Here is a 26,419-nt window from a genome sequence, read left to right on the forward strand (position 1 = left end):
TTCCGTCGGAAGAAATAACCAAACTTTTCTAAGATCGGCACTCTCACCAAAAAGCAAAACAGTCGTTTGGTATCTTGGATCAGATATTCCCCATTCCATTTTCACCAACTTTTCCATACATGAAACCTTGTCGTTCTCTTTATGTTTCTCCACTAACATCCTTGTAACTTTGCTAATTTCATCACCAACTTCAATGATCTTGGCATTAATTGTTGTTGTTCCTTTTCCTTTACCACCTTTGTTTTTGGAAACACTAGAGGTTCCTTCATTTGGACTTTCAGGTGAAGTCATACTTTCCATGTGAGTTACATTGATACCATCAAAGTCACTTAAATTAATGTCCAGAGAGTCATGAGAAGGTGAGGAAGTGTAGAAGATGCCCCCCTCCCCCAATCCATGAATGCCAGTCGCAGCCGACCTATCGAACAACTAAACACAGAGATCAGGGTACACTAGTGGAGAAGTTCTCAATGTTTCTACCATTTTGTTCAACTGCTTGAAAATATTATAAATATTATGAAATATTATAAAATATTATGATATATTACTTCTTATCAAAAATCACAATACCTTGATCTCTAGTTGCCATTCGTCTTCTTCCATGTTAAACGTGTTAGTTATAGGGTTATAAACGTTGCCTGTTTTGTTTTTTAATTTCAACCAAGCACCAAACTTTGCTTTTAGGTAGTCGTGTCTGTTTTTCATCTGCTTTTGATCAACTACAAAATTGTATTCTTTTTTCAATCTTTCAGCTACATTCTTCCATAAGCTTGCTTTCAAACTACTCCCTTCACGTCCGTAAGTTGTAATTTCATGAATACAAGCTTCAAGGAATGTTTTTTCAACACCTTCTATTTGTTTCCAATTAATTCTAGGCCTCTTTTGTGTCATTGCCATGTCTAATATTCAAAATCCAGCAATGACATATTTCAGCAACAAAACTAGTTAACTACCACAACTAGACCAACAACATAACAGAAAAATTAAACAAAAAAATAACATATTTCAACAACATATAGAAGAAAAATCACAGCAAGAAGATATAAGATTTCAGCAATATCTATTCTTATTATCCCTAATTTTTTTTCATCAAATTTTTGGACATTTCAGCAACATAATACATCAGTCTAATTTGTTTTCATCAAATTTTTGGACATTTCAGCAACATAATACATCAGTTCAAAACATATATAGCAGCAAAATCAGCAAGAATAAAGATCAAACACAAACAACCCTAATATTCAAACAAAAAAATGCAATCCAACAACCTAGCAAAAAAAACGCAACAAAAAACATACATAAAACTGAGAAATCGGTGGTTGAAGCTTGATGGAGAGAACAACAAGAACATAGATAAAACCCAACACCAAAATCGAGCATAAAGAATTCGAGTATCACTTACCAGCGTGAAGGAAGAGGCGAGGAAGCCGGAGGAGACAAAGCTAGAGGCCGGAATTAACAAAGCCGGAGGCCGGAGTTGACGAAGCCGGAGGTGTAGAGGTACCGTCGAAGATCGATGAAGGTAAACTCAACAGAGCAGCTCGTTGGAGAAGAAGGTTGAAAGAAAAAAAGAAGCGCCATTTTTCATTTAGGGCAAGGGTATGAATGGGAATGTTTTCATCCAGATCTCTCACAAAGTCTGACCGATTAAGGGCTTTTTTACCTTTTACCGAATAAGTGGTTAAAATGGCTTCAACCAAACGCTCTGAATCTGAACGATTCAGAGCCTCCCTCTCTATAAGACCATTAAGTGGCTAAACAAACAGCCCCTAAGTGTCATAATCAGGGAGGACAAAAATTAAGTACAAATGAATAGATGATAAAATTCAGTGAAAAAAAAACTGGTGAAAATGAAGTATCAAAAATGATTTGTGAACAAAAAAAATTAAAAGCAAAAATTAAGTACTAATAATGAATAATGTGCCTAAAATAAAAACTAAATTGCATTCTAAGTAGGGGAAAATACAAATCTAGACAAAATCCTTAATTACTTATCAAAAAATAGCAAAACAAACCACTTAGCCAAAAATAGCCCACAAAAGAGGAGTCAACCTACAATTGACTATTCTTTTCCGTAGTTGACTACTCTTTTCCCCTAAGACTACTCTTTCACGGGCCCGTTTATTTTTTTTGTGGCCCATTAGTCCAAAGTATATAATGTAAAAATTTTCAGACTAGGTCATTTTTTCCTATTGTTTTGTTGGTTTGGCTACTTTTTTCTCTCAATGGAGCACCCGAAGAATAACCACGTTTGTCCACTTTTCATCAAAATTTTACCGTGTTCGTGCGTAGAAGTAGGTTTTGTATATATGTCACAACTAGCCTATTTGGCTAGAAAAATTCATTCTTAAGTAAGCAAGGAATCTTGTGAGACTTGTGCTAACACACCTAAGTGTTCAATATGAGTTCCTAAGGACCCATATAGTGTTAGAATGCAAATCTCTCCAAGTATGTGAAATCTCTCCCAAATCTCTCTAAGTATGCGAGATCTCTCTAAGAATAGTGAATATCTCCCAAATCTCTCCAAGAATAGTGAATCTCTCCCAAATCTCTCCAAGTATGTGAAATATCTCCCAAATCTCTCTAAGTATGCGAAATGTCTTTAAGAATAGTGAATCTCTCCCAAATCTCTCCAAGAACAGTGAATCTCTCCCAAATCTCTCTAAGTATGTGAAATCTCTCTAAGACTAGTGAATCTCTCCTAGATCTCTCCAAGAATAGTGAATCTCTCCCAAATCTCTCTAAGTATGCGAAATCTCTCCAAGAGTAGTGAATGTCTCCCAAATCTCTCCAAGTATGTGAAATCTCTCCCAAATCTCTCCACGGATCTCAAATCTCCCTAAGCACCTTCCTTAGTCAAAAACAGCTCAAAACCGGAAGAGGAAACCCCCAAAAGGGCTCTCTTGGTCCGGAACCTCTTGGTCTGGACTCCTCTTGGTCCTGAACCTCTTGGACTGAAACCCTCCTGGTCCGGAACCTCTTAGTCCGGAAGGTCTTTTAAGGAGGCCAAGAGGAAGCTCATCTCGGAAGCCTCTCATCTGGATAGGTTCGCAGCTCCAGAAGTTCTTACCCCACTTCGGTTCGGAAGCACCTCGGTCCGGACCACTGATCGCTTTTGACTTCGGAACTCCGCCTGATGACTCCAGAAAGTACTGTTTACTTCGGAACTCGTTCAGCGCCTCCGGAACCCCCCTGCCAACCACTTCGGAACCTCGCAGACCCTCCCCTCCCATCCGGAATTTAACTAAGGACTTCGGAATTCGCATAAGGGCTCCGGATTTCACCTTATGACTTCGGATTTTGGACTATTTCAGACCTTTTTTTATCATTTTAAGATATTTTGAGGTCGGAAATCCCACCAAACTCGTGTTTTTCTTAACTGAGACCCCTAAAACCATTATTCTATGCTAAAATTAATTATTTTAAGCATACTCTTCATAAAAACAAATGGTTGGGATTTAGGAAAACCTTATCCTAACTCAAGAAAATGACAAATGGATTGACCTTGTGATTTGATAAAATTCCTCATTTCCCATGCAAATCACAATATTCCAAGTTTTACCCATCAAATACCCATGCATGGACCACCAAATCCCCATGCATCAAAGATTCCTTTCCTTTTCTTATACTCCAAAGCAACGACAGTGAAGAAGTTTAGACTCCACATCCTCTCTCACTTTTCCCATTTTCTCTCAAAAACTCATCTTCAAGCAAGAACAGGGGATCTTGCTGAAAGGAAATTTCTCAATTTCTTCCAGGGAAATTTTAAGGTAAACTCCTCCACTCATCCAATATTTTATAATATTTCAAGATGAATCCATATTATTTTATTCATAATAATATGTAATGATCATCCTTAGGAAAGCATCCCTCTCAGGGAAGTTCCTCATCTCACCAAGAGTTTAAGCTTGAGATCTTCACTCCATAACTCCAAACAACTCCTCAACCAACTCAAGGTGAGCTTCATACCCCACCTTTTTCCATGTTTTAATGTTTTTGGGGGAGAGTACAAGTCAAATCTTGCCTAAACTCTTAAATGATTACATATATACGTATGTTTGTATGTGTGTGAAATATTATTAAATTATTATTTAGTAATATACTCATGAACGAAGGATTTCTAAATTTCACAAAGAACAGAGGATAATTTGAACAAAAGAGTCTCCCAACTATTGAGTGTGCCCAACTTAACCCCTTTATCTATGCTTTCATGTCTAAAGACAAGTTATAAAAAGAGACCTTACTAAGTGGACACCATTTCTAGTGATTTTCGAAAATATGAACTTTGTGACTATTTTGCAAACTATCAGGGAGTATTTTATAAATATTCAACATAAAAGTTTGCGTCAAGAAAATATACAAGTAGAGCCTTTATGATAGAAATATTTGCATGTCATAAGCTGATGTCATAAAACCTCCGAGAACACAAGTAATGTTCTATATGTTATAAAACAGAAAATGCGTGTCATAACCGGTAGTTATAAATTTATATAAATTATAACTTGACACTTTTTCTCTTGACTAAAACGACTCATTTTTTCAATAAACGAAAAGGAACGAACACGAGCAACCAGTTAACGAGCACAATCAACCATATGAAACGAGAATGATATTTCTATTCAATAAGTACGAGTTTCATTATTTATCTAACAAATAATGGATCTCCAACGATTGCTCAAAAGATTGTTAATATTCTAGTCAGACAAATCTCAACAGTACCTAAATATACAAATATTAATGTACGTCTAAGTCCTGTAAGGAGTTATAGCTAGAGTCTCCTGGAGGGAGAGCGGGAATTTGTGTATAGATCTATACGGGGTTGACACCCCACACCTTCGATGTTCGCTACTGCTAGATAGGCCAGTCTAGGGTGACAAATGTCTTTTCCAAACCGAGGGCGCCTGAGAAACGCCAAATCAGGCACTCCGTCATGATTAGTATGGTTATACCGACTCACTAGAATATGTTATATTAACTAGAAATGTATGTAAGGAAGAACCTCATAAATAAATTTTGGCATGTTGTGTTGACGGTCCTATACGTGATAGGTGATGGTCCGCATTTGTTGTGTTGACTGTCCTTTCTTTTCACCGTCTAGAATGTCTACAATTGCCATGATTCTTTCTCCTAACAAGCATAGAGTCAAAATACTGCTATTTTACAAAGTAAAAAGCGTAGGACTCTATGGAAAACGATTTTCTACGATTTCCGATAACAATAAACTAGAACATACGAATATTTTATAACAGAAAATATTGGATTTTCTGGAGAAAACGATTTTCTACGATTTCGATAACGATAAACTAGAACATACGAATATTTTATAACAGAAAATATAGGATTTTCTGGAGAAAACGATTTTCTATGATTTCACTTACGATTATTTTATAGCAGAAAACATAGGATTTCTAGGGAAAACGATTTTCCTACGATTTCGATAATGATAAACTAGAACACACACTTCAATTTACTCGATAAGAGGAACATGATTTTCAACCATATTTCCTTTTTGAAAATAAGGGATTTTTCTTGAGACGGTTGATTGTTACTACTCAAAGGAACTATTCTCGGACATAGCTCGCTTTTACAAATCACACTACTTTTCAAAATCACTCCTTATAAGTATGAACAAAAGTAATGTCATGCATGCATATATCCACGATTTTCAAGGCAAGACTTCAAACGATTTCATAGAAAATATCGGATTTTCTGAAAGTACAATGAGAGTGATTTTAATCAAGTGTAAACGATTTTATACATAAATGCTTATGAACTCACCAACTTTTTAGTTGACGCTTTTCAAAACGACCTGTATTCTCATGGATCTAGTAAGCAGGTAACAAGGGACGCTGATGCAAGGCTATTCAACTGTAGTTTGGATTCTTTTCTACTTATATACCTCTTGTGTAATCCGAAGAACAAATACAATATGTAAACAATGTAAGTTTGTCATCTCAATGTATGATGTTTGGATTGCTCTGTTTCATTTATATTCAATTGTTATGATACTGCACAATGAAGTCACCCGTCTCCGGACGTTTCCGCCGTCTGGTCCGGGGGTGTGACAGATTGGTATCAGAGCATTGTTTATAATGAACTGGTATATCTAGCCATACGAGATATACAACTATAAATAGAATGGGACTAAATCAAACTCTGTCTAAAAGTATACTTTAAAGAAGATAAGTATTTATAAAAGTATACACAAGTATTAACCTAGAATCATAATAAGAAAACCAAAAGTAACTAAAGGATGAACACCCTGGGCAGTTATGTAATCATATCTAGCATCAATATAGTCTGATCAACTATATTTATTTGAGATATGACCAACATGTGCTTGGGAGTGATGGTGGTGTTGCAACAAACCTAAAACCTAAGAACTATGCACACAAGAGAATACTAGAATTCGAACATCAAGATTAAAATACTATAGGAGTATTTTAGGATACTATAAACCCCTCACACCTAAACTATCCCCGTATATCTCGAGCCACGACTCTTGCACAAACGACGTAATTAAAATTCCTCACCCGGACTTCTACAAACCTATCACGATGATTTGCGGATGGGGCAAGGAGAGACCAAAAGAAGCCCAAGAGGAAAATCCAGAAGTGGATCCTAAGGAACACCAAGGGATGAATCGTGAAAGGGAGAATTCCGATTGAGAACCCAGCATGGATAAAAGCGCCAAGGAAACCATTGATGAGCTTTGCCCAACTGAGAATAGACCCCAGACCCTTTCACATTTCTCTTCCCAGATACATAAACACCCTATATAGGTACTCCTGGAATAGACATACCTAGAAACAAAACGATACCCATGCAAAAACAAGTTGAGAAATTGGCTCCTATCCAATTTAGGGCGTATCTCCACAAAAGACAATCCGATCCACAATCGACGTGCACCGAACACCGATAGCCAACACCCTCACGAATCAGGCATCACCTCTGTCTAGACCACAAGTACCCCAAAGTGACTCCTGGTTTCCAACTCTTCTTCATGGAGTAATGGATACCATATACAAAATGGGTTTTATACTTATAGCAGTAGAAGGGTAGTTTTGGAATTTCAATTTTAACATTAAGGGAGTACTCTTTTCTTTGAGTAAATTACACGAAGGGTTCCTATGATTTGGGATAATTTGCGCTTGGTCCCTAATTTATTTATTTTTACTCGGAAGGTCCTTACTATTTGTTTTTGTTATGCGCTCGGTCCCTACTGTTTGTTTTTGTTACGCACTTGGTCCCTGTATTATCTAAAAATACCATTATTTAAATAGGCAAAAATGGTGGGATAGGTAAAGTAAGGTGAGAGGGGTGGGGTTGAGGGTGTGTTTGTTTAAATAAATTAAAAAATCAATGGAAAAATAGTCTTTTTAGGTAAGACAAGGACCAAGTGCGTAACAAAAACAAACAGTATAGACCTTCCGAGTTAAAAAAATAAGTTAGGGACCAAACGTGCAAATTACCCTAAACCATAGGGACCATTCGTGTAATTTACTCCTTTTCTTTTATTAGAGTAGGATTGAGTTTGTTACCAAGTGGATTCTTTTCGAGAACAAAAATCTTTTTTTCCCCTAAACTTAATTAGTATTATTTTTATTATTTCTTACAAAGCAAATGATCAGTTGACTCAAAAAATTAGAACTTGTGCTCATATATAAGCAAAAACCGATTATCACACTCAGATTTGAAGTACAATTCAACAGGCAACATTGATCAAATTAAGAACACACACATATCACCATAGGAAGAACACATAGCCACCTGGATTTGCAAAGTGAAATTGAGGAAGAAGAAACTTTATTTGTACTCTAGTTACAATATCATTCCTACTAAACAACTTTTAACCATTTTGACTTTTTGTTCCACAAGCAACCGATCTGATTAGGAAATGGTGACATGTGCGTGAGAAGCTATAATCTGTGTCAATTAAACTTCACCATCAGCAAATCAAATTGAAATTCTCATAATTTAAAATATAGGCATCTACAAGATCTTTAACAATAAGGGGCGCAGCCACATATTTAGAATAAAAGCTTAAAATCTACATAATAATATATCAAAATATATTTTATATTAAAAAAATCCTTATGATTGTAGTATGACATCCTAAACATCACACAATTTTAAAAATCATAAAACACATCCTCTTGGATTATGATTAGTCTAAACCTTAGCTATTAAATTATAATGTTTCTAATTTACAAATGAGAAATATTTAGTAAAGTCCTGATATTTTAATGGAGTTTATAAAAAGCCTCTCTTAAATGTGATATTAGAATTGAAGACTTGAAATGAGAGTTGGAGCATTTGACAATTCAATGGAGTATCTAAAAAATGAATGGAACATCTAGATATTTAATAGAACATCTAGAACTGAATGGAGCATCTGGATGCACAATGGATCATCTAGAAACCAAATGGAGCATTTGGAGTTCGGATGAAGCATCTGACAGAAGACTGAAGATTGGAGAATCAGAAGAATTGTCATGCACATGATGTGCCACCAAATGACAAAGTGCGCCACTAATGGCACAAGGTGCGTTGTTGGTTAAGGTGTGCCACCTTGTGGCCATGCTGTGCCATTTTGATGATCCTGATGAACTAATTACGAGTATTGATGTGCTGTTGTACTACTGGAAGATGATGCTCCACTAAACGGCTTGATGCTCCATCATGGCACATGATGCACCATTGGTGATGTACGGAGCGTCATTATCTACATGAGTGGTACTTATAAAATGTCTCTCGTGGTTGAAAGTTCTAGAAGCAGTTACATGTCAAAATGTGATCCGTTAACAATTTTCATGGGCCTATAGATTAATGAGTTTGGGCCATTAGGGTTTTTTTTAGGTATGATCCCTATTTTATAATTAGGGATGCGTGCTAAGTCATTAATTAGTATATTTTTATCCTAAATTTTATTAAGTAGGACAATCTATACTAAATTGTACATGTAATCTTTATTTGAGAATTTATGAATAAGAATTTATGAATAAGAATATCCCCTCATCCCGATAGAAGTAGGTCACCCGGACCGAGACACGTAAATATTGTGTCAATGTGTGTGTGCGTGTGTTTGTTGTTTCGTGAGTTATTTGCTTTACTTCGAAACAAGTGGTTTCAGATTTTGGCAAGTGTCATCATATCTATTTTGATTAATGATGTCTGATTCATAACAAGTGCCATTAAAGTTGTACGTTGTTTTTTGTTGATTGAGGATTACATCTCACAAGTTCGAAGGCTAATTTTGATCTATTTATTGATTAATTTCCTTTTGAAATTATTAAAGGAGCCCATAAGAGATCCCATGGGCCTGGGGACATAACTTTGTTAATGAACTCGTTTAAATATGACACTTCTTATATGCTCATGTGACTATGTATAATGCTTATGCTCGTGTGACTGTATAAATTCTTATTTGAAAGGATAAACAGCTTCAATAGCTATTAATAGTTCCACTACAACTTCAATAGCTATTAATAATTCTGCTATAAAAACTCATGTGTTATAACTTATAAGGGCGTATAGTTCTCACTTGGAAGATCTCTTTAGTAATTTTGGTGAAGGCAATAATATTAATGTTTTCTTACACTTAATAATTATCAAAAGCATGAATGATGGCATGTATTTGAGGAGTTAAATTAGCGATAAGATGCCAATTATCAACATGAACGGAAGGAACTTAGCATTTTCAATAATCAATAACATAACCATAAATGGAGTCGTGGAAGAATCCTTAATTAAATAAACAAAATTCGTGCTCACCAATATAAGGCTAAACGGTATCGAGTATGCACAACTACGCGTGGAGCTTACGTGGCAAGGCCACCTACGCGTGAACACCGCCTCAGGCGCGCGTAGGTGCCTTGTGGCGTAGTGGGGATCATGGACGAAGACGCTTGATTCAATTGGTGGAGTGTTTTTTTTTTACCGTTACTAACTTAAAAAAAAAAAATTCAAACAACACTTTATACACATATATAAATACATACACAACACATAAACAAACACATTTTCATTCACATCACAAACATATTTCTATTCCCTCTATCAAGCACACTTTCAAACATAGATATGAATAATTTTGCGGGTTCGATTGCTTCTTCTTCATCTGATGATGATAGCTCTGATGAAGATGACTTGGTGTTGCACACGTTGTTGTCTGCGGCATGCAATAGGGTGCAACAAAGAGGCGAAAGTAAAAATACCGAGAAGAGGCGTAGAATTTCGATAGTTCGGGATCGTATGGCGGCACACGAGCTTTTGGTACGTGATTACTTTGCCTCTGATAGTTTGTATGACCTATCAAAATTTGAAGACCGGTTTCATATTAGTAGAAATTTATTTTTACGTATTGCTAGAGATTTGGAAAACAATTATGAGTTTTTCCAATTGAGATGGGATGCAAGAGGTAAACGTGGGTTTAGTACCCTACAAAAATGCACAGCAGCCCTTAGACAACTGGCATACGGCATAGCAGCAGATGCTTCAGATGAGTATCTGAAAATGTCTGAGAGGACTGGACGAGAATGTGCTTATCTTTTTTGTGAGTATGTCATAGAGCTTTATGGTGACATATATTTGCGGCATCCAACTAGAAATGATATCGAACAATTGTATGCCGCACATGAAGCTAAACATGGCTTACTAGGAATGCTTGGCATCATTGATTGTACACATTGAGAGTGGGCAAATTGTCCTAATGCATGGCGAGGTCAATTCACACGAGGTGATCATGGCGTCCCGACTATTATACTAGAGGCCGTTGCATCACATGACCTATGGATTTGGCATGCATTCTTTCGTATGGCGGGGTCAAACAACGACCTGAATGTGCTTGGAGCCTCTCCGATATTTAATGATATTTTGCAGGGTAAAGCACCAAACATGTCGTTTGTTGTGAATGAACATCAATATAATTACGGGTATTACCTTGGTGATGAGATATATCTAGAGTACGTTATGTTTGTCAAGTCGTCTTCGTTTCCGGCCGATGAAAAACGACAATTGTTCAAGTTAGCACAAGAATCGACAAGGAAGGATGTGGAACGGGCATTTGGGGTCCTCAAACAAAAGTGGCACATTATCAAACATCCGACACAATCATGGGATAGGGCGAAATTGACGAAGGTGTTGACTGCTTGTGTTATTTTACATAACATGATAATTGAAGAAGAGGGTAGGGCTATTTGTATGTATAATCCGGAAGATATTCTTAACCCACCTGCAGTAATACAAGTCGGCAGCCCTGCATACATCACACGACTTTTGGAAATACAAAATAGTGAAACACATCACAATTTACGTTATGATTTGACTGAGCATATATGGCAAAGGCAATTCCAGCAACACGATGACAATGACGACGACGGTGATGACGACGAGCACGACGAGTAATATTTTATATGTTTTTTTTTTGTAATTTAGGTTTTATATTATTATGTTTTTTAAGTAATGTAGATTTTAAATTTATGTTTTTTAAATTAATGTAAAATATTTTTAATTAATATTTATGTTTTTATTTTTGTTTAATAATTATTTTTTGAATTATTCTAATGTAAAAAAAAATAGAAAAAGAAAAAGAAAAAATAATGTAGAGTGGTGACCATTTCCAAGAGATAGTAGGTTGGTGGTGGGTTTGTAGTGGAGGTGATGTGGCGTTGATGTGGCGTCACTTTTTGAGTAGGCTGGGTGTGACCATACCCCTTAGCCTAAGAATATAAGTATGTGCGAACTTGCTTGTTTAACCATTTCCTATATGAGTCATTTCTCATTTATATATTAAATGATATAAGTGGATTCAACAGCTGAAAGCTTTTTGCTTCTACGAATTTATAAAACAAAGAATGCATCATTTATGGGACAAACTACTTCTAATGTTAGATGTTGATAGGACAAGCACAATTGATAACATGGAGAAGCATGAAAGCAAGTTGGTGTCCACATGTATAGGTTAAAAGATCTAGAATCCATATCTATTTGTGCACTATAATAGGAACATGTGAAAGTAGAATGTTGTAATAAACATAAATGAATGTATGTTGTCATTTTTTTCATTTGAGATTTTTTTTATGAAAGTACTTTGTGTAGAATGCTATGATAAATAGATGCGTGTTTTTAATGTATTTATGCATTTTAGGAAATAATTGGATTTTTTTTTTAAGTTTTTACTTTTAAAAAAAATTCATTTGAGTGACAGAAATATACATCACTAAAGTCATGTTGGTAATCCGTTGGAAAATCCAGTGGTCAAACCTGGTCAAAGAGGATTCCATTGATAATCCATTACAAATCCAACGAATCGGTCATAAAAATTTACCCACGAGGATTTTTCTTACCACCCAAATTCCATCGGAAATCCGTCGGTAAACCTGTTTAGATACAGAATACCAATGGATCCATCAGAAAAACCCTTTTTTCTAGTAGTGGTTATTTTATATTATTATATGATTTTGACTGACAGTGAGAGAATAATATAAAAATAATTATTAATAATTTACTATGATTGGTTATTTGTAAAAGTGACGACCATGATGAAATTGTTGTAGGTTGCAAATTTGGCTGTAGGACGTTATGAGATGATGAGTTTGAATGTAATCCTGGGCATTTTCGAATAATTCGACAATTAGTAGGGATGTATAAGTTATTTTCTTAAAAAAAAAACAGGTACGATAAAGGTATATGAAATGAAAATATATTAGACATTAAATATGAAATTTAACGGAAATATATATTACATAAAAAGAAAATCAATAAATTATATGTATTGAACATCTAATGATAATATAAAATTAAAAGTTTACCGTTTGTGATTTCTGACGGTGGTGGGCATGATGATGTTTTTGATTTGGTTCTTTAATTGTTGGTATTCATATATGTTGTATACTGTAAAATATAAGATGAAGTATATAAAGTTGAAGAAAATAGTAAATGCATAGATGAATATCAAAACATACCATAAAAATGATTATACAAAGAATATGATTAAATGATATTGGTGAAGATAATAACAAATTAAAGTTTGTTAACAAATATAGAGATATAATTGGAAAACATGTGTTGTGATTTTATATTAAATAAAAATATGTATCAAAAATAGATGAATTAAATCTGTTTTTAATAAGATTAAATTAAATGATGGTTTCTAAATTGATAAGGGTACATGATTCTGAAAAGATTTAAAGATAATATCTCCTTATTAAACGATTTAATCATAAATGTCTGGATTCTATATATTTAAACCTGATAAATATGTATATAATTATTTTGGAAAGTGTTTATAATTGACAATATAATTGGAATGATAATCTGCATTAATAAGAATATATGAAAGAAATTAAAATTTGTAGAGTATGTGCTCGTGTTGACAATTATACCATTTGTCATAAGGAGATTACCTTTAAACTTAATTTTTTTTTTGACAATAATAGACTTGGTCAACATAGTTTGTTACGAACAATAAAAAAAATTATTGTTATAAAATTTTGTTTGTGGAATAACAAACTCAGTGGCTTAAGCCAAAGATTAAGGAGATTACTTTTAAACTTAAAACAAATTGACAATAATAGACTTGGTCAACATAGTTTGTTATTTAAACTTAAAACAAATTGACAATAATACATTCGGTCAAATGTAAAGAGAGGTTGAAGAAACAAATTTTTTTTTCTGGTTGAGAGGTTGAAGAAACATTGTTTTTTTTCATATGTAATATTATATAGGGTGAATAAGAATATATAGAAAGGTAAACAGTGATTTTATAAGATATCTATATATCATAACAAAATATGGAAAATGGTATAATTTGAAAAGATGAGTCTTGATATTATATTAATTTAAAATAGTTATAAAAATATATGATTTATATCCATAATTAATAAGATTAATTAAATGACCAACTTTGAAATTGATAAGGGTACATGAATTTGAAAATATTTATAGATAATATTTCCTTATTAAACGATTTAATCATAAATCTTTGGATTCTATATATTGAAACCTAATATATATGCACATAATTATTTTGGAAAATGTTTATGATTGACGGTATAATCGGAATGATAATCGACATAAATAAGAATATAAGACTCATGAAAGAAATTAAAATTTGTGGAATATGTGCTCATTTTGACAATTATACCATTAGTCATAAGGAGATTACCTTTAAACTTAAAACAAGTTGACAATAATAGACTTGATCAACGTAGTTTGTTATTTAAACCTTGACAATAATAGGCTTGGTCAATTTTGTCGATAATTGGTTGTAAGTCAACATTGTATTAGAAGAGATCTAAAACAATTCAGTTTATGTTTTTGTGTGTGAAAAATATGCTTGAACACATAAAAATGATCAAATACTTGAATTTTATCTGATTTATTATAATTTTGTATTGTTCATCGAAAGTAAAACACGAGACTATGATTAAAAGAATAAATAAAAAAGCTAATAAGTCATAGAGTAATATAAAATATTTAAAAACTTCATTACAAAAAACTACTATGTTTGAATGCAAATTAAAAAATATATAATCACAAATATCTACTTGGCACTTGAGAAGGATGTACTGAACCAGAAACTCAATCGTATTTCCTTTAAAGAAATATAGAATATTGTTTCTATAATCCCACCATTTATGTGCACCTTCATTGTAAGTACTAACATGTACTTAAACCACTGATTGTGAATGAAAACCCAAATAGCCCACAAACGATCTCCACTTATAGAGAAATATCCTAATTTTCCTTGAAACTTGATCAGTCTCGATGCATACGGTTTGAAGTCATTAATAGTAGAAGGTGAAAATATGAGTATGTACTCTTCCGAATAAATATCAAATCGCAATAAGGTATCGTTAGATAATAATAAGTAAACGACACAACTACTTGTAACTGTCTCATCAGAAACATGATAAACAGATGATGGTAACTGGATATTTTGAAACTCCCTCCATTTCTACGTAGTAGAGGAAAACAATTCTATGTTGTAATCATAGTCCACTTTTTCCTTAAGGATATCACTACAGATAAAATAACATATAAGTAAAAAAATAAAGTAAATTAATAACATAAAATATACTACATATCAAGGTTGTAGAAATCGCTCAACATAGACTAATCGGTGGTGTAACATCCCATATTTCGAGGCAAAAAATTTTATTTTTAGAATTTAGCATGTAATAAAGCGTGTTGCTAAAACATTGTCAAAGTTACATTAATTATAAAACGTAAGGTCATATCTCAAAATGATATCATCGGAAACAAGAAAATCAGAGTACGATCCCATAAAATCCCGTGCGGAAATCATGTGTGTGATGCGCCGCTACGCTGCCAGCTCTTTCCCCTTTGACGAAGAGGTACCTGAAACCACAATAAAAACTGTAAGCACGAAGCTTAGTGAGTTCCCTCATCATACCACATACCATACAATACCATCGGTATCTTTCAACCGGTAATCATCATCGGTATCTTTCAACCGGTATTCATCATTGGTATCTTTCAACCGGTAACTGGGGTTTATTCCACCCCCTACTACTAGCATACAACAACAAGTTATAAGCATACAATCAGGCATATCCGAGTACTGACCTACTCTTCGGTCCTAAAGACCACTGTCAGGGGAAAACAATCCCTATAATACACATAACATATCATACAAATATATCCCATAAATAAACACATATCCATACCAAGATAATTATCACAAAGACAATCATCTTCTAAAATACTCCTACTTGGTGGGTCGGCATTGTGGCCTTATACCCACCCTTACTGGAAGGTAACTCACCTCAAAAGGCTGACTGCTGAAAAGCTGATCTGCAAATGTCTGACAGCTGCTCCGGTGATCCCCCGGCTATATTCGCATAAAACACTTAATCATACATTGATACTAATCCTAGGGTAAAATGAGTATTTTACCCCAGAGCGATTCCAAACCAAAGTAAATTCAAAGTCAACTTCCAGTTGACCCGACTCGCCGAGTTGGCTTGCCAACTCGTCGAATCCATATCCAGTCGATTGACCTTACTCCCGTCTCTACTCGTCGAGTTAGGCTCTGACTCGACGAGCTCTCTTCCTAACTGAATACTCAATGGTCCTTCATGCAACTCGCCGAGTTGTATGAACAACTCGTCGAGTTAATCTTCATCCGATGAACATGTTCTATACTAGACTCGCCGAGTTGATAAACAACTCGCCGAGTTTTATGAAGATTGCCTTGGACCCGCCGAGTCAGGGAATTGACTCGCCGAGTCCCTCCATTGATGAGTCTGGCTTCCGACTCACTGAGTCCACCTATGGCTCACTTCTCTACTCGCCTACTCAAAAAGGGGAAAAATCGGGGACTCGCGACTCGACTCGCTGAGTTCGAAGAACAACTCGGCGAGTCGCATACATGCAATCTCTCTACACTCGATTCTGCTTGAATTCAGTGCATTCCATTCATAGATCTGGGTTCCTAGGAATCGGTTAACACGTAAAGTTTCCAACTTTACGTGTATATAATCATCCATGGGGATTCTAAGGCTCAAAACACACTAAAAGGGGTAGATCTAGGGCTTTCATGCAATGTGGCCCCATAAAGGTATTAGATCTAGGCTTCTGGAACTCGAACATAGCCAGATCTAGCAGCTATTCAACCCATTATGATCCCTATACTACTAACAAGCTTGGAAATGGATAAAGATAGCTTAATGGTCTTCTAATGGGGATTTGAGCATAAAAACAGAATAGATCCGAATTGTACCTCAATGAACTCTAGATTAAGTCCTAGATTCTTGCTCTCCACCTTCTCTTTTGGTCTTTCCTTCCTTGTCTTCTTCAAACTTCAAGGAACAAGCACAAGAACACTTCAAATCACAAGGAGAGGGTTAGGGTTCGGTAGATGATGCTCTGAGGGTGAAGGAGGCCAACTTGGGGCGCATAATGGGGGTTTAAATAGGGTGCAAACCCCTGAAATTAGGGTTTCTTTTAGACAGATGGACTCGCCGAGTCGCTAACTTAAACGTGCTCAAAATCTCGTCCCTACTCGGCAAGTCTAGCCTACGACTCGCCGAGTCCAAGGCTAAAAATTTAAAATACTCAGATAAATAATACATACCAGGAACAAAGTGCTACAAATATCCCCCGCTTATTTTAGACTTCGTCCTCGAAGTCTGTTTCTCGATCCTGAAACAGCTCGGGGTAATGCTCCATCATTTCCTTCACTGGCTCCCAAGTTCACTCCGAACCCTTCCGGTGCTTCCATTGCACCTTCACAAGTTCCACCCTCTTGTTCCTCAGATCCCTCGACTTCCGGTCGAGGATTGCCACTGGCCGCTCAATGTAATTCAGGCTGTCATTGACCTGAATATCCTCCAGGGGTACCACCGCTGATTCGTCCACCAGACACTTTTGCAACTAAGAAACATGGAAAGTGTTGTGTATCTGACTGAGTTCGGCTGGTAGATCCAGCCTATACGTCACCTTGCCCACCCGGGCCAGAACCCTGAAAGGTCCAATGTATCTGGGGCCCAAATTGCCCCATTTACTGAATTGGATTACGCCCTTCCATGGCGACACCTTTAGGAGAACCATATCCTTGACCTGGAATTCCAGGTCTGAACGGCGCTTGTCGGTGTAACTCTTTTGTCGACTCTGAGTAGTCTGAAGCCTGCTCCGAACCTGTTGAATCCTCTCGGTCGTCTTGAGCACCACTTCGGTGCTCCCCATGACCCTCTGGCCTACCTCACCCCAACATATCGGGGTCCTGCACCTCCTTCCGTATAACATCTCAAAAGGAGGACGGTCAATACTCACATGGTAGCTGTTGTTGTATGAGAACTCAGCCAAAGGAAGATAGGTATCCCAACTACCTCCGAAGTCTAGGACGCATGCCCGCAGCATATCCTCCAGAGTCTGGATGGTCCTCTCACTCTGACCATCTGTCTGCGGGTGAAAAGCATTGCTAAAATGCAGACGAGTACCCAGCTTGTCATGGAACTTCTTCTAGAACCTGGAAGTAAACCGTACATCTCTGTCCGAAATCACCGAAACTGGCACTCCGTGCCGCACCACCACCTCCCTGATATAGATATTGGCCAATTTCTCGGCCGAGATGCTCTCCTGAATCGGGATAAAGTGGGCGCTTTTGCTCAATCGATCGATGATGACCCAAATCGAACCCACTTGTCGCGCGGTCCTGGGAAGCTTGGTGATAAAATCCATCGTGATGTCTTCCCATTTCCACAACGGAATATCCAACGACTGCATCTTGCCGTTGGGCCTCTGGTGCTCGGCCTTGACCTTCCTGCAGGTCAAGCACCGCTCCACGTACCAAGCTATATCCCGCTTCGTGCAGGGCCACCAATAGTCCAGACGAAGACCCTTATACATCTTCGTCGCCCCGGGATGAAAGGAGAACCGGGATTTGTGCGCCTCCTGCATTAGAACCTGGCGCACGCCTCCATGTTAAGGGACCCACATCCTTCGGTGAAGAGTCAACAACCATCGGCTATCATAGTCGAAGGAGGAAACCTGCCCCACAATCCGCTCACTCTTCTAATGTTCCTCCTTCATAGCCTCCTGCTGGGCCTCCCGAATCCGCTCCAAAAGCGGAGTCACCACTGTCATCCTCAGGCAGATATCTCGGATCGGCGCTGCCTTGCGGCTAAGCGCGTTAGCCACCACATTGGCTTTCCCCGGATGGTAAAGGATCTCACAATCATAATCCTTTACCACGTCAAGCCACCAACGCTGCCTCATGTTCAGATTCGGCTGGCCCATGAGATACTTTAGGCTCTTATGGTCCGTGTAAATGGTACAACAAACCCCATAGAGGTAATGACACCAAATCTTCAGGGCGAACACAACAACCCCCTGCTCCAAATCATGCGTCGGGTAGTTCGCCTCGTGAGGCTTTAGCTGTCTCGAAGCGTAAGCAATAACGTGCCCTCTTTGCATCAACACTGCCCCCAAACCTGAGATGGATGCATCACAGTACACAACAACAATCCTCCATGCCCTCTGGCAGGGCTAAGATTGGTGCCTCGCACAATCTCTGTCTCAATGTCTCAAATGCGGCCTGTTGTTCGGGCCCCCAACGAAAAACCACGGCTTTCCTCGTCATCCTGGTCAGAGGTATGACTATCTTGGAGAAGTCCTGAATAAATCTACGATAGTAGCCTGCCAATCCTAGGAAGCTCCAAATCTCGGATCACCTCGGGACCTCCCATCTCATCACGGCCTCCACCTTGGCCGGATCCATTGATATCCCGTCTTGGTTGACAAGATGCCCCAGGAACTGCACCTCGCGCAACCAGAACTCACACTTGGAGAGCTTAGCATATTAGTTCTCCCTCCTCAAAGTACTCAGAACCTCACGCAAGTGCTCCTCATGTTGCCCTCGCGTCTTGGAATAAACCAAGATATCGTCAATGAAAACAATCACGGACCGATCTAACATCAGCCGACACATGCGATTCATGACATCCATGAACGCGACAGGAGCATTGGTGAGCCCGAAAGGTCACCACAAACTCGTAATGACCATAGCATGCACGAAAAGCAGTCTTCTGCACATCCTCCTCTCTGACCCTCATCTGATGATACCCTGATCGCAAATCAATCTTGGAGAACCAAGATGCTCCCTGAAGCTGGTCAAAGAGGTCATCGATCCTCGGGAGTGGGTAACGGTTCTTCACCGTTACCTTGTTCAGCTCCCGATAGTCTATACACATCCGATGCGACCCGTCCTTCATCTTTACAAAAAGAATCGGGGCTCCCCAGGGTGAACTGCTCGGTCTGATGAATCCCTTGTCTAACAGCTCCTGCAGCTGTGTAGACAACTCCTGCATCTCAGGAGGAGCCAACCGATACGGCGCCTTGGCTATCGGAGCCATGCCAGGGACCAGGTCGATCCTAAACTCCACCTGCCTCTCCGGAGGTATTCCAGGCAACTCCTCGGGGAATACATCCATAAACTCCCGCACCACGGGTACATCGCCCACTGTTGCCTTACCCGCCTCCCGGGTGTCCATAACATAAGCGATATACCCTACGCAACCCTGCTGAAGGTAGCGCTTGGCTCTCGCTGCTGAACATACAGCTGGTCCTCGTTGTGGCCTCTCGCCCTGAACTACCAACTCTCCCCCACTTGGGGTCCTGATCCGTACCAACTGATGTGCACAATCTATCACTGCCCCATTGGGGCTCAACCAATCCATGCCTATAATAACCTTGTTCCCCCGCAACGGTATGGGAACCAGTTCTACCAGGTAACATTCCTCGAACAGCCTCACAACATAATCTTGATGGACCTCCGATGCTCGCACTGATTGGTTGTCTGCAATCTCTACCTCTAGAGGACAGTCCAACATACCCCAAGACTTGGGAAACTTCTTGCTAAGCGCAAGAGAGGTAAATGATCGGGTAGCACCCGAATCAAACACTACCTGAACTGGGATATCGTTCACATGGAACGATCCCATCACCACATCGGGTGTAGCGCGTGCCTCCTCAGTTGTCAGCTGAAATGCTCGGCTGCGAACCACTGGAGCCTCCGACTTGACCTTCCGTCCATCCATAACCCGTGTTGTCGTTGATGCTGGCGCCACTGCCGACGCTGCTGCTGCTGGTGCTATCAACCTGGGACAATTGGCCTTCTTATGGCCCCTCTGATTGCAATGGAAGCAATTCAGGTCTGATGTCTGAATTGCAGAAGCAGGGGTAGTACAATCTCTGCCAAAATGCCCAACCTTGTCGCACTTATAGCAGCCTGAACCCAGCCCAGTGCGACAAACTCCCTCATGTTCCCGACCGCATTTCCCTTAGTGGTCCCGCCCCGACTGGCCTTTCGGCCTACCATCGGGTCCCTTGGGCTTCTTCCCCGAAGCACCCATCGTCTGCCCCTCAGCGGCCTTCCTCTTCCGTATGTGCTCCAAATCAATCTCTCTCTCCCTAGCCCTGACAATCATGGACTCCAGGGTAGAGCAAGCAGAGAAACTAACATGCTCCCGAATATCAGCCCGTAGCATGTCATGGTATCGGGTCCTCCTCATATCCTCATCCCCCGCATACTGGGGTACTAACAAGACCCTCTCCTGGAACTTGGCGGTGATCTCCGCCACAGTCTCCGTAGTCTGTCTCATATCGAAAAACTCTCTGGCCAGCTGTTGAAGCTCCACAGCTGGTGCAAACTCAACCCTGAATCGGGTTACGAAATCTGACCATATCATAGCCTCGATGGCTGGGGCTCCCAACATATCGCCAATCAACTCCCACCGATCCCTGGCTCTATCCCTCAAACATCCTGCAGCGAAACAAACCTTCGACCCTTCCGGGCAGAAGCTCGTCAGCTGCGCAGACTCGATGTCTGCGATCCATCACCTAGCAGCAATGGGATCCTTCACCCCATGCAAATCCGGTGCACCACTCTCGCGGAAGTCCTTAAAGGACAGCGTACGGGTACCTACCTGGCTAGACGCCAGATGACTCCTGAATGCCCGGAGGGGATCCTTCATCAGCTTGATAATCCGTTCCTTGATCGACCCGAAAATGACCGGGGTCGCCTCAAGGATACCTCTCGTAATCTCAGACACAATAAACTCGCGTAACCCATCATCAACATGCTCGGGTCCCGGTCCCGAACCCGATCCTGATCCAGATCCTGATCCCCCTGCTCCATGACGTGTGACCACCATTCTCAAAAATCATAATACAATTGTCAGGATCACATATACCCCCGAAGGGTCTCACACGCTCTCCAAGTTCCAGGTTCCGTCTCAGCCCTCCTTGAATCGAGTACGGATCCTCTTCTTTCAGTAGTATAGGCCCATACTACCTTCCACATCTATCCGTACTTTTCCCAAGGATTTCCTCGACTTCACCAGGTCCCTTTCACCGATGCTCTTTCCACTAATCACATCCTAGGCTTCCCTAGGGCACTCTTAGACCTACTCCCCACCATCAGCTGCATTAGGAGTCCTTACTGCGTCCCCCCTATTTAGCTTGCGGATACCGTTACATATCTGTTCACTAGTTAGTCGAAGTTGGCCAGAACCCTCTATAGCGCAAAGCAAGCAGCATTCGTGCGTTGAGTAACCAAACCATGCATAACCTACACAGGCCATCCTACTGACTAAACAGTCCTAGCATATAGCTCATACAACAGGCATATAAGTCATCCTTCTTCGATCCTTAGCCCTAGCTAGCATGCAATTCTCAAAATCATATATGAGGCACACAAGGCATCCTCTTAGATCCTTAGTCCTATTCCAGCATGCAATTTTTTGAATCAAAACCATACAACATAACATAACAAGTATGGGTATCTTGGGGAAAACTTACTTGAGCCCACCCTGTTGCACGCATCACACACTTCGTCTTTCTTAAAACTTGCCATTTTAGATTTTAGAAAACCATTTTCCTTAAAAAATATTTTAGTCCCTCGGTTTGAGTCCATACACCCCCGAGGGTGTGTTCGAATCCCTCAAACCAGGGCTCTGATACCAACTTGTAACATTCCAAATTCCGAGGAAAAAAATATCATTTTTAGAATTTAGCATGTAATAAAGCGTCTTGCTAAAACATTGTCAAAGTTACATTAATTATAAAACATAAGGTCATGTCTCAAAACGATATCATCGGAAACAAGAAAATCAGAGTACGATCCCATAAAATCCCGTGCGGAAATCATGTGTGTGATGCGCCGCTACGCCGCCGACTCTTTCCCCTTTGACGAAGAGGTACCTGAAACCACAATTAAAACTGTAAGCACGAAGCTTAGGGAGTTCCCCCATCATACCACATACCATACAATACCATCGGTATCTTTCAACCAGTAATCATCATCGGTATCTTTCAACCGGTATTCATCATCGGTATCTTTCAACCGGTATTCATCATCGGTATCATTCAACGGGTAATCATCATCGGTATCATTCAACGGGTAATCATCATTGGTATCTTTCAACCGGTAACTGGGGTCTATTCCACCCCTACTACTAGCATACAACAACAAGTTATAAGCATACAATCAGGCATATCCGAGTACTGACCTACTCTTCGGTCCTAAAGACCATTGTCAGGGGAAAACTATCCCTATCATACACATAACATATCATACAGATATGTCCCATAACCAAACATGTATCCATACCAAGATAATTATCACAAAGACAATCGTCTTCTAAAATACTCCTACTTGGTGGGCCGGCATTGTGGCCTTATACCCACCCTTACTGGAAGGTAACTCACCTCAAAAGGCTGACTGCTGAAAAGCTGATCCGCAAATGTCTGACAGCTGCTCCGGTGATCCCCCGGCTATATTCCCATAAAACACTTAATCATACATTGATACTAATCCCTGGGTAAAATGAGTATTTTGCCCCAGAGCGATTCCAAACCAAAGTAAATTCAAAGTCAACTTCCAGTTGACCCGACTCGCCGAGTTGGCTTGCCAACTCGGCGAGTCCATATCCAGTCGATTGACCTTACCCCCGACTCTACTCGTCGAGTTAGGCACTGACTCGACGAGTTCTCTTCCTAACTGAATACTCAATGGTCCTTCATCCAACTCGTCGAGTTGTATGAACAACTCGTCGAGTTAATCTTCATTCGATGAACGCGTTCTGTCCTCGACTCGCCGAGTTGATGAACAACTCGTCGAGTTCTATGAAGATTGCGTTGGATCCGCCGAGTCAGGGCATTGACTCGCCGAGTCCCTCCATTGATGAGTCTGGCTTCCGACTCACTGAGTCCACCTATGGCTCACTTCTCTACTCGCCTACTCAAAAAGGGGAAAAATCGGGGACTCGCGACTCGACTCGCCGAGTTCGAAGAACAACTCGGCGAGTCGCATACATGCAATCTCTCTACACTCGATTCTGCTTGAATTTAGTGCATTCCATTCATAGATCTGGGTTCCTAGGACTCAGTTAACACGTAAAGTTTACAACTTTACGTGTATATAATCATCCATGGGGATTCTAAGGCTCAAAACACACTAAAATGGGTAGATCTAGGGCTTTCATGCAATATGGCCCCATAAAGGTATTAGATCTAGGATTCTGGAACTCGAACATAGCCACATCTAGCAGCTATTCAGCCTATTATGATCCATATACTACTAACAAGCTTGGAAATGGATCAAAGATAGCTTAATGGTGTTCTAATGGGTATTTGAGCATAAAAACAGAATAGATCCGAATTGTACCTCAATGAACTCTGGATTAAGTCCTAGATTCTTGCTCTCCACCTTCTCTTTTGGTCTTTCCTTCCTTCTCTTCTTCAAACTTCAAGGAACAAGCACATGAACACTTCAAATCACAAGGAGAGGGTTAGGGTTTGGTATATGATGCTCCGAGGGTGAAGGAGGGTAACTTGGGGCGCATAATGGGGGTTTAAATAGGGTGCAAACCCCTGAAATTAGGGTTTCTTCCAGACTGATGGACTCGCTGAGTCCAGAATATGGACTCGCCGAGTCGCTAACTTAAACGTGCTCAAAATCCCGTCCCTACTCGGCGAGTCTAGCCTACGACTCGCCGAGTCCAAGGCTAAAAATGTAAAATACTCAGAGAAATCATACATACCAGGAATGAGGTGCTACAGGTGGACTGGTGTCAAGGGATTATTTGGGGACCAATAGTTATTAAAATTTTTATAAATATAACATTAATCCTAAGAATATAACATTAAAGATAATATTAATAAATATAACATTATATCAATTAAAAAATTTATTTAAAAATTGTTAAATATAACATTATAACATCAAACCATGATTACGAAAAACCCCTTTGATCCTTAATACATCACATTTCCATATACATTATTAAAACAAAAGAATTCATTATACTCATACAAATGTATCAAGTTATCAAATGAATCCTCTTAATACATCACATTTCCATACACATCTCCATCTACTCATATAAATGTATCAAGTTATCAAATGAAAACATGAATAATCCATTCTTGTGAGGCATGATTTCACCTTATCAACAGGTTGTTGCACCTTATCAGCATTAACACTTTCATTATGAGCTTATAAACAATCCATTCTTATGTCCTGCAATGCACAATCGATTCTTATGAGGCATGATTTCACCAACCAATTCATATTACTTGTTTGTCTATTAGTGTGTGTATGCATAACCCTCCATCTGTAATGAAAAAAATTAAATATTCACTCACACAATTGATCGAACACTTGGTGGGCATATGATTTCAGACACAAAACAATTAAAGATATCATGTAGATACAATCCTTCCATATGTAACGAAAAATTACTTGGCTGGACATAAATGCACGAAGAATAGAAGAGATTGAATTGTAATTGACAGGTTGGAGAACACAGAAGATCAATAATTGTCAAAAAACAACAAGAAAACAAAATGAAGAACTCATATGAGTTGAGATTGAATTTAAAAGAAAACAACAAGAAAACATCTGATCTTCAATAACCATACTGCTCGAATTTTGTTCGTGCTACTAATCTGAGTCGAGATTGAAGAACTTACCATCAAAAACTTCATACAGATTTCATTTTCAGAAAAAGGCGGATGAAGAGGTGTTGAGTGTGGCAGTGATCAGTGGCCTGCGAAGGAAAGACCGACGAGGGAGGGTAAGAGCTTCACGACCTGGTTCAGTGGGAGTTCAAGGAGGATCCGACTGTGGTACCAGTGGTACGAGGCTCTGAATATACTATTCGACAATTCCATAGCAGAAGGCGATCGCGTGACGGAAGAGGGTACTTGTGCTTTTGTTCGAGGGAGCTGTGATCCTGTCACAAGAACTAAAGAGTTAAAAGTTCCCACATTGCTGGAGGGATAAGAGATGAAGGCAAAAGTTATTTTATAAAAAGGGGAGCCAGCTCATATTAATGAAACCCATCTATGTTTGGGTTAGCCGGCTACTTTGAGCTAATGGGTCATTTATAGTTAGCTTACCTGACATGGTTCGATTTGGTTCCGAGTTGGGACGAATTAGTCCGATTTGGATCGTCTTTGACCGATATTGACCAAGCCTGACTAGCTTACTTGATAACACCTATTCATAAGCAGTTGGTGTCCGCCAAGCGTCTAGGCGCTGATTAATCAGCCGCCTAGATCGATTATTGCAACCATGCTACATATAAACTATTACGATGGCATTAACAATCAAATGATCTTGAAATTTAACGAGTTCAAACTGATAACTACCAAAGCAAACTTTAACACAGTGTATTCAAAGTTCGGAAACAATATCAATTAGGCATCTATAATCGTTGGTTTCAAAACCTATAAAGACTTTGCTATGTTTTCTTCTGGAATATAGCATTCAGTAAGAAGGAGTCCGCACAAGGATGATGCTAAAATTGTACAAGTATGTGGTAGACAATCAAGGTCAATATTGTTGCTAACACAAGACAGAACAAACAGACGCTCTATGTTTCCGTTT

General features: G+C 39.1%; 1 protein-coding gene and 1 long non-coding RNA gene across 3 annotated transcripts; both read right to left on the reverse strand.

Annotated features, from left to right (window-relative positions):
• Window positions 1–429: 429 nt before the first annotated feature.
• Window positions 430–897, reverse strand: LOC145089179 (uncharacterized). The gene is made up of 2 exons (XM_079027655.1): window positions 571–897; window positions 430–492 (listed from the first exon to the last, which is right to left on the reverse strand). The coding sequence occupies exons 1-2, from the start codon at window positions 895–897 to the stop codon at window positions 430–432; spliced, it is 390 nt and encodes a 129-aa protein (XP_078883781.1).
• A 23,911-nt stretch (window positions 898–24,808) lies between these two features.
• Window positions 24,809–25,885, reverse strand: LOC145090290 (uncharacterized). 2 transcript variants are annotated; one of them, XR_013701475.1, is made up of 2 exons: window positions 25,501–25,885; window positions 24,809–25,048 (listed from the first exon to the last, which is right to left on the reverse strand). It is a non-coding gene; the product is annotated as an uncharacterized LOC145090290 (long non-coding RNA). The 2 variants fall into 2 exon arrangements; XR_013701476.1 differs by having other exon boundaries at window positions 24,809–25,142.
• Between the last annotated feature and the right edge of the window lie 534 nt (window positions 25,886–26,419).

The sequence above is a fragment of the Lactuca serriola genome, chromosome 2 (assembly GCF_051521515.1).
Source record: "Lactuca serriola cultivar US96UC23 chromosome 2, Lser_US96UC23_V15, whole genome shotgun sequence".
In the NCBI taxonomy this organism is placed as follows: Eukaryota; Viridiplantae; Streptophyta; class Magnoliopsida; order Asterales; family Asteraceae; genus Lactuca; species Lactuca serriola.

What these genes read in the sequence shown, in the direction of transcription:
- LOC145089179 (XM_079027655.1), bottom strand. Translation starts at nt 897, where the DNA reads ATGGCAATGACACAAAAGAGGCCTAGAATTAATTGGAAACAAATAGAA. An exon ending in AATGGCAACTAGAGATCAAG is followed by an intron (nt 493 to 570) that starts GTATTGTGATTT and finishes ATTTTCAAGCAG; the next exon opens with TTGAACAAAATGGTAGAAAC.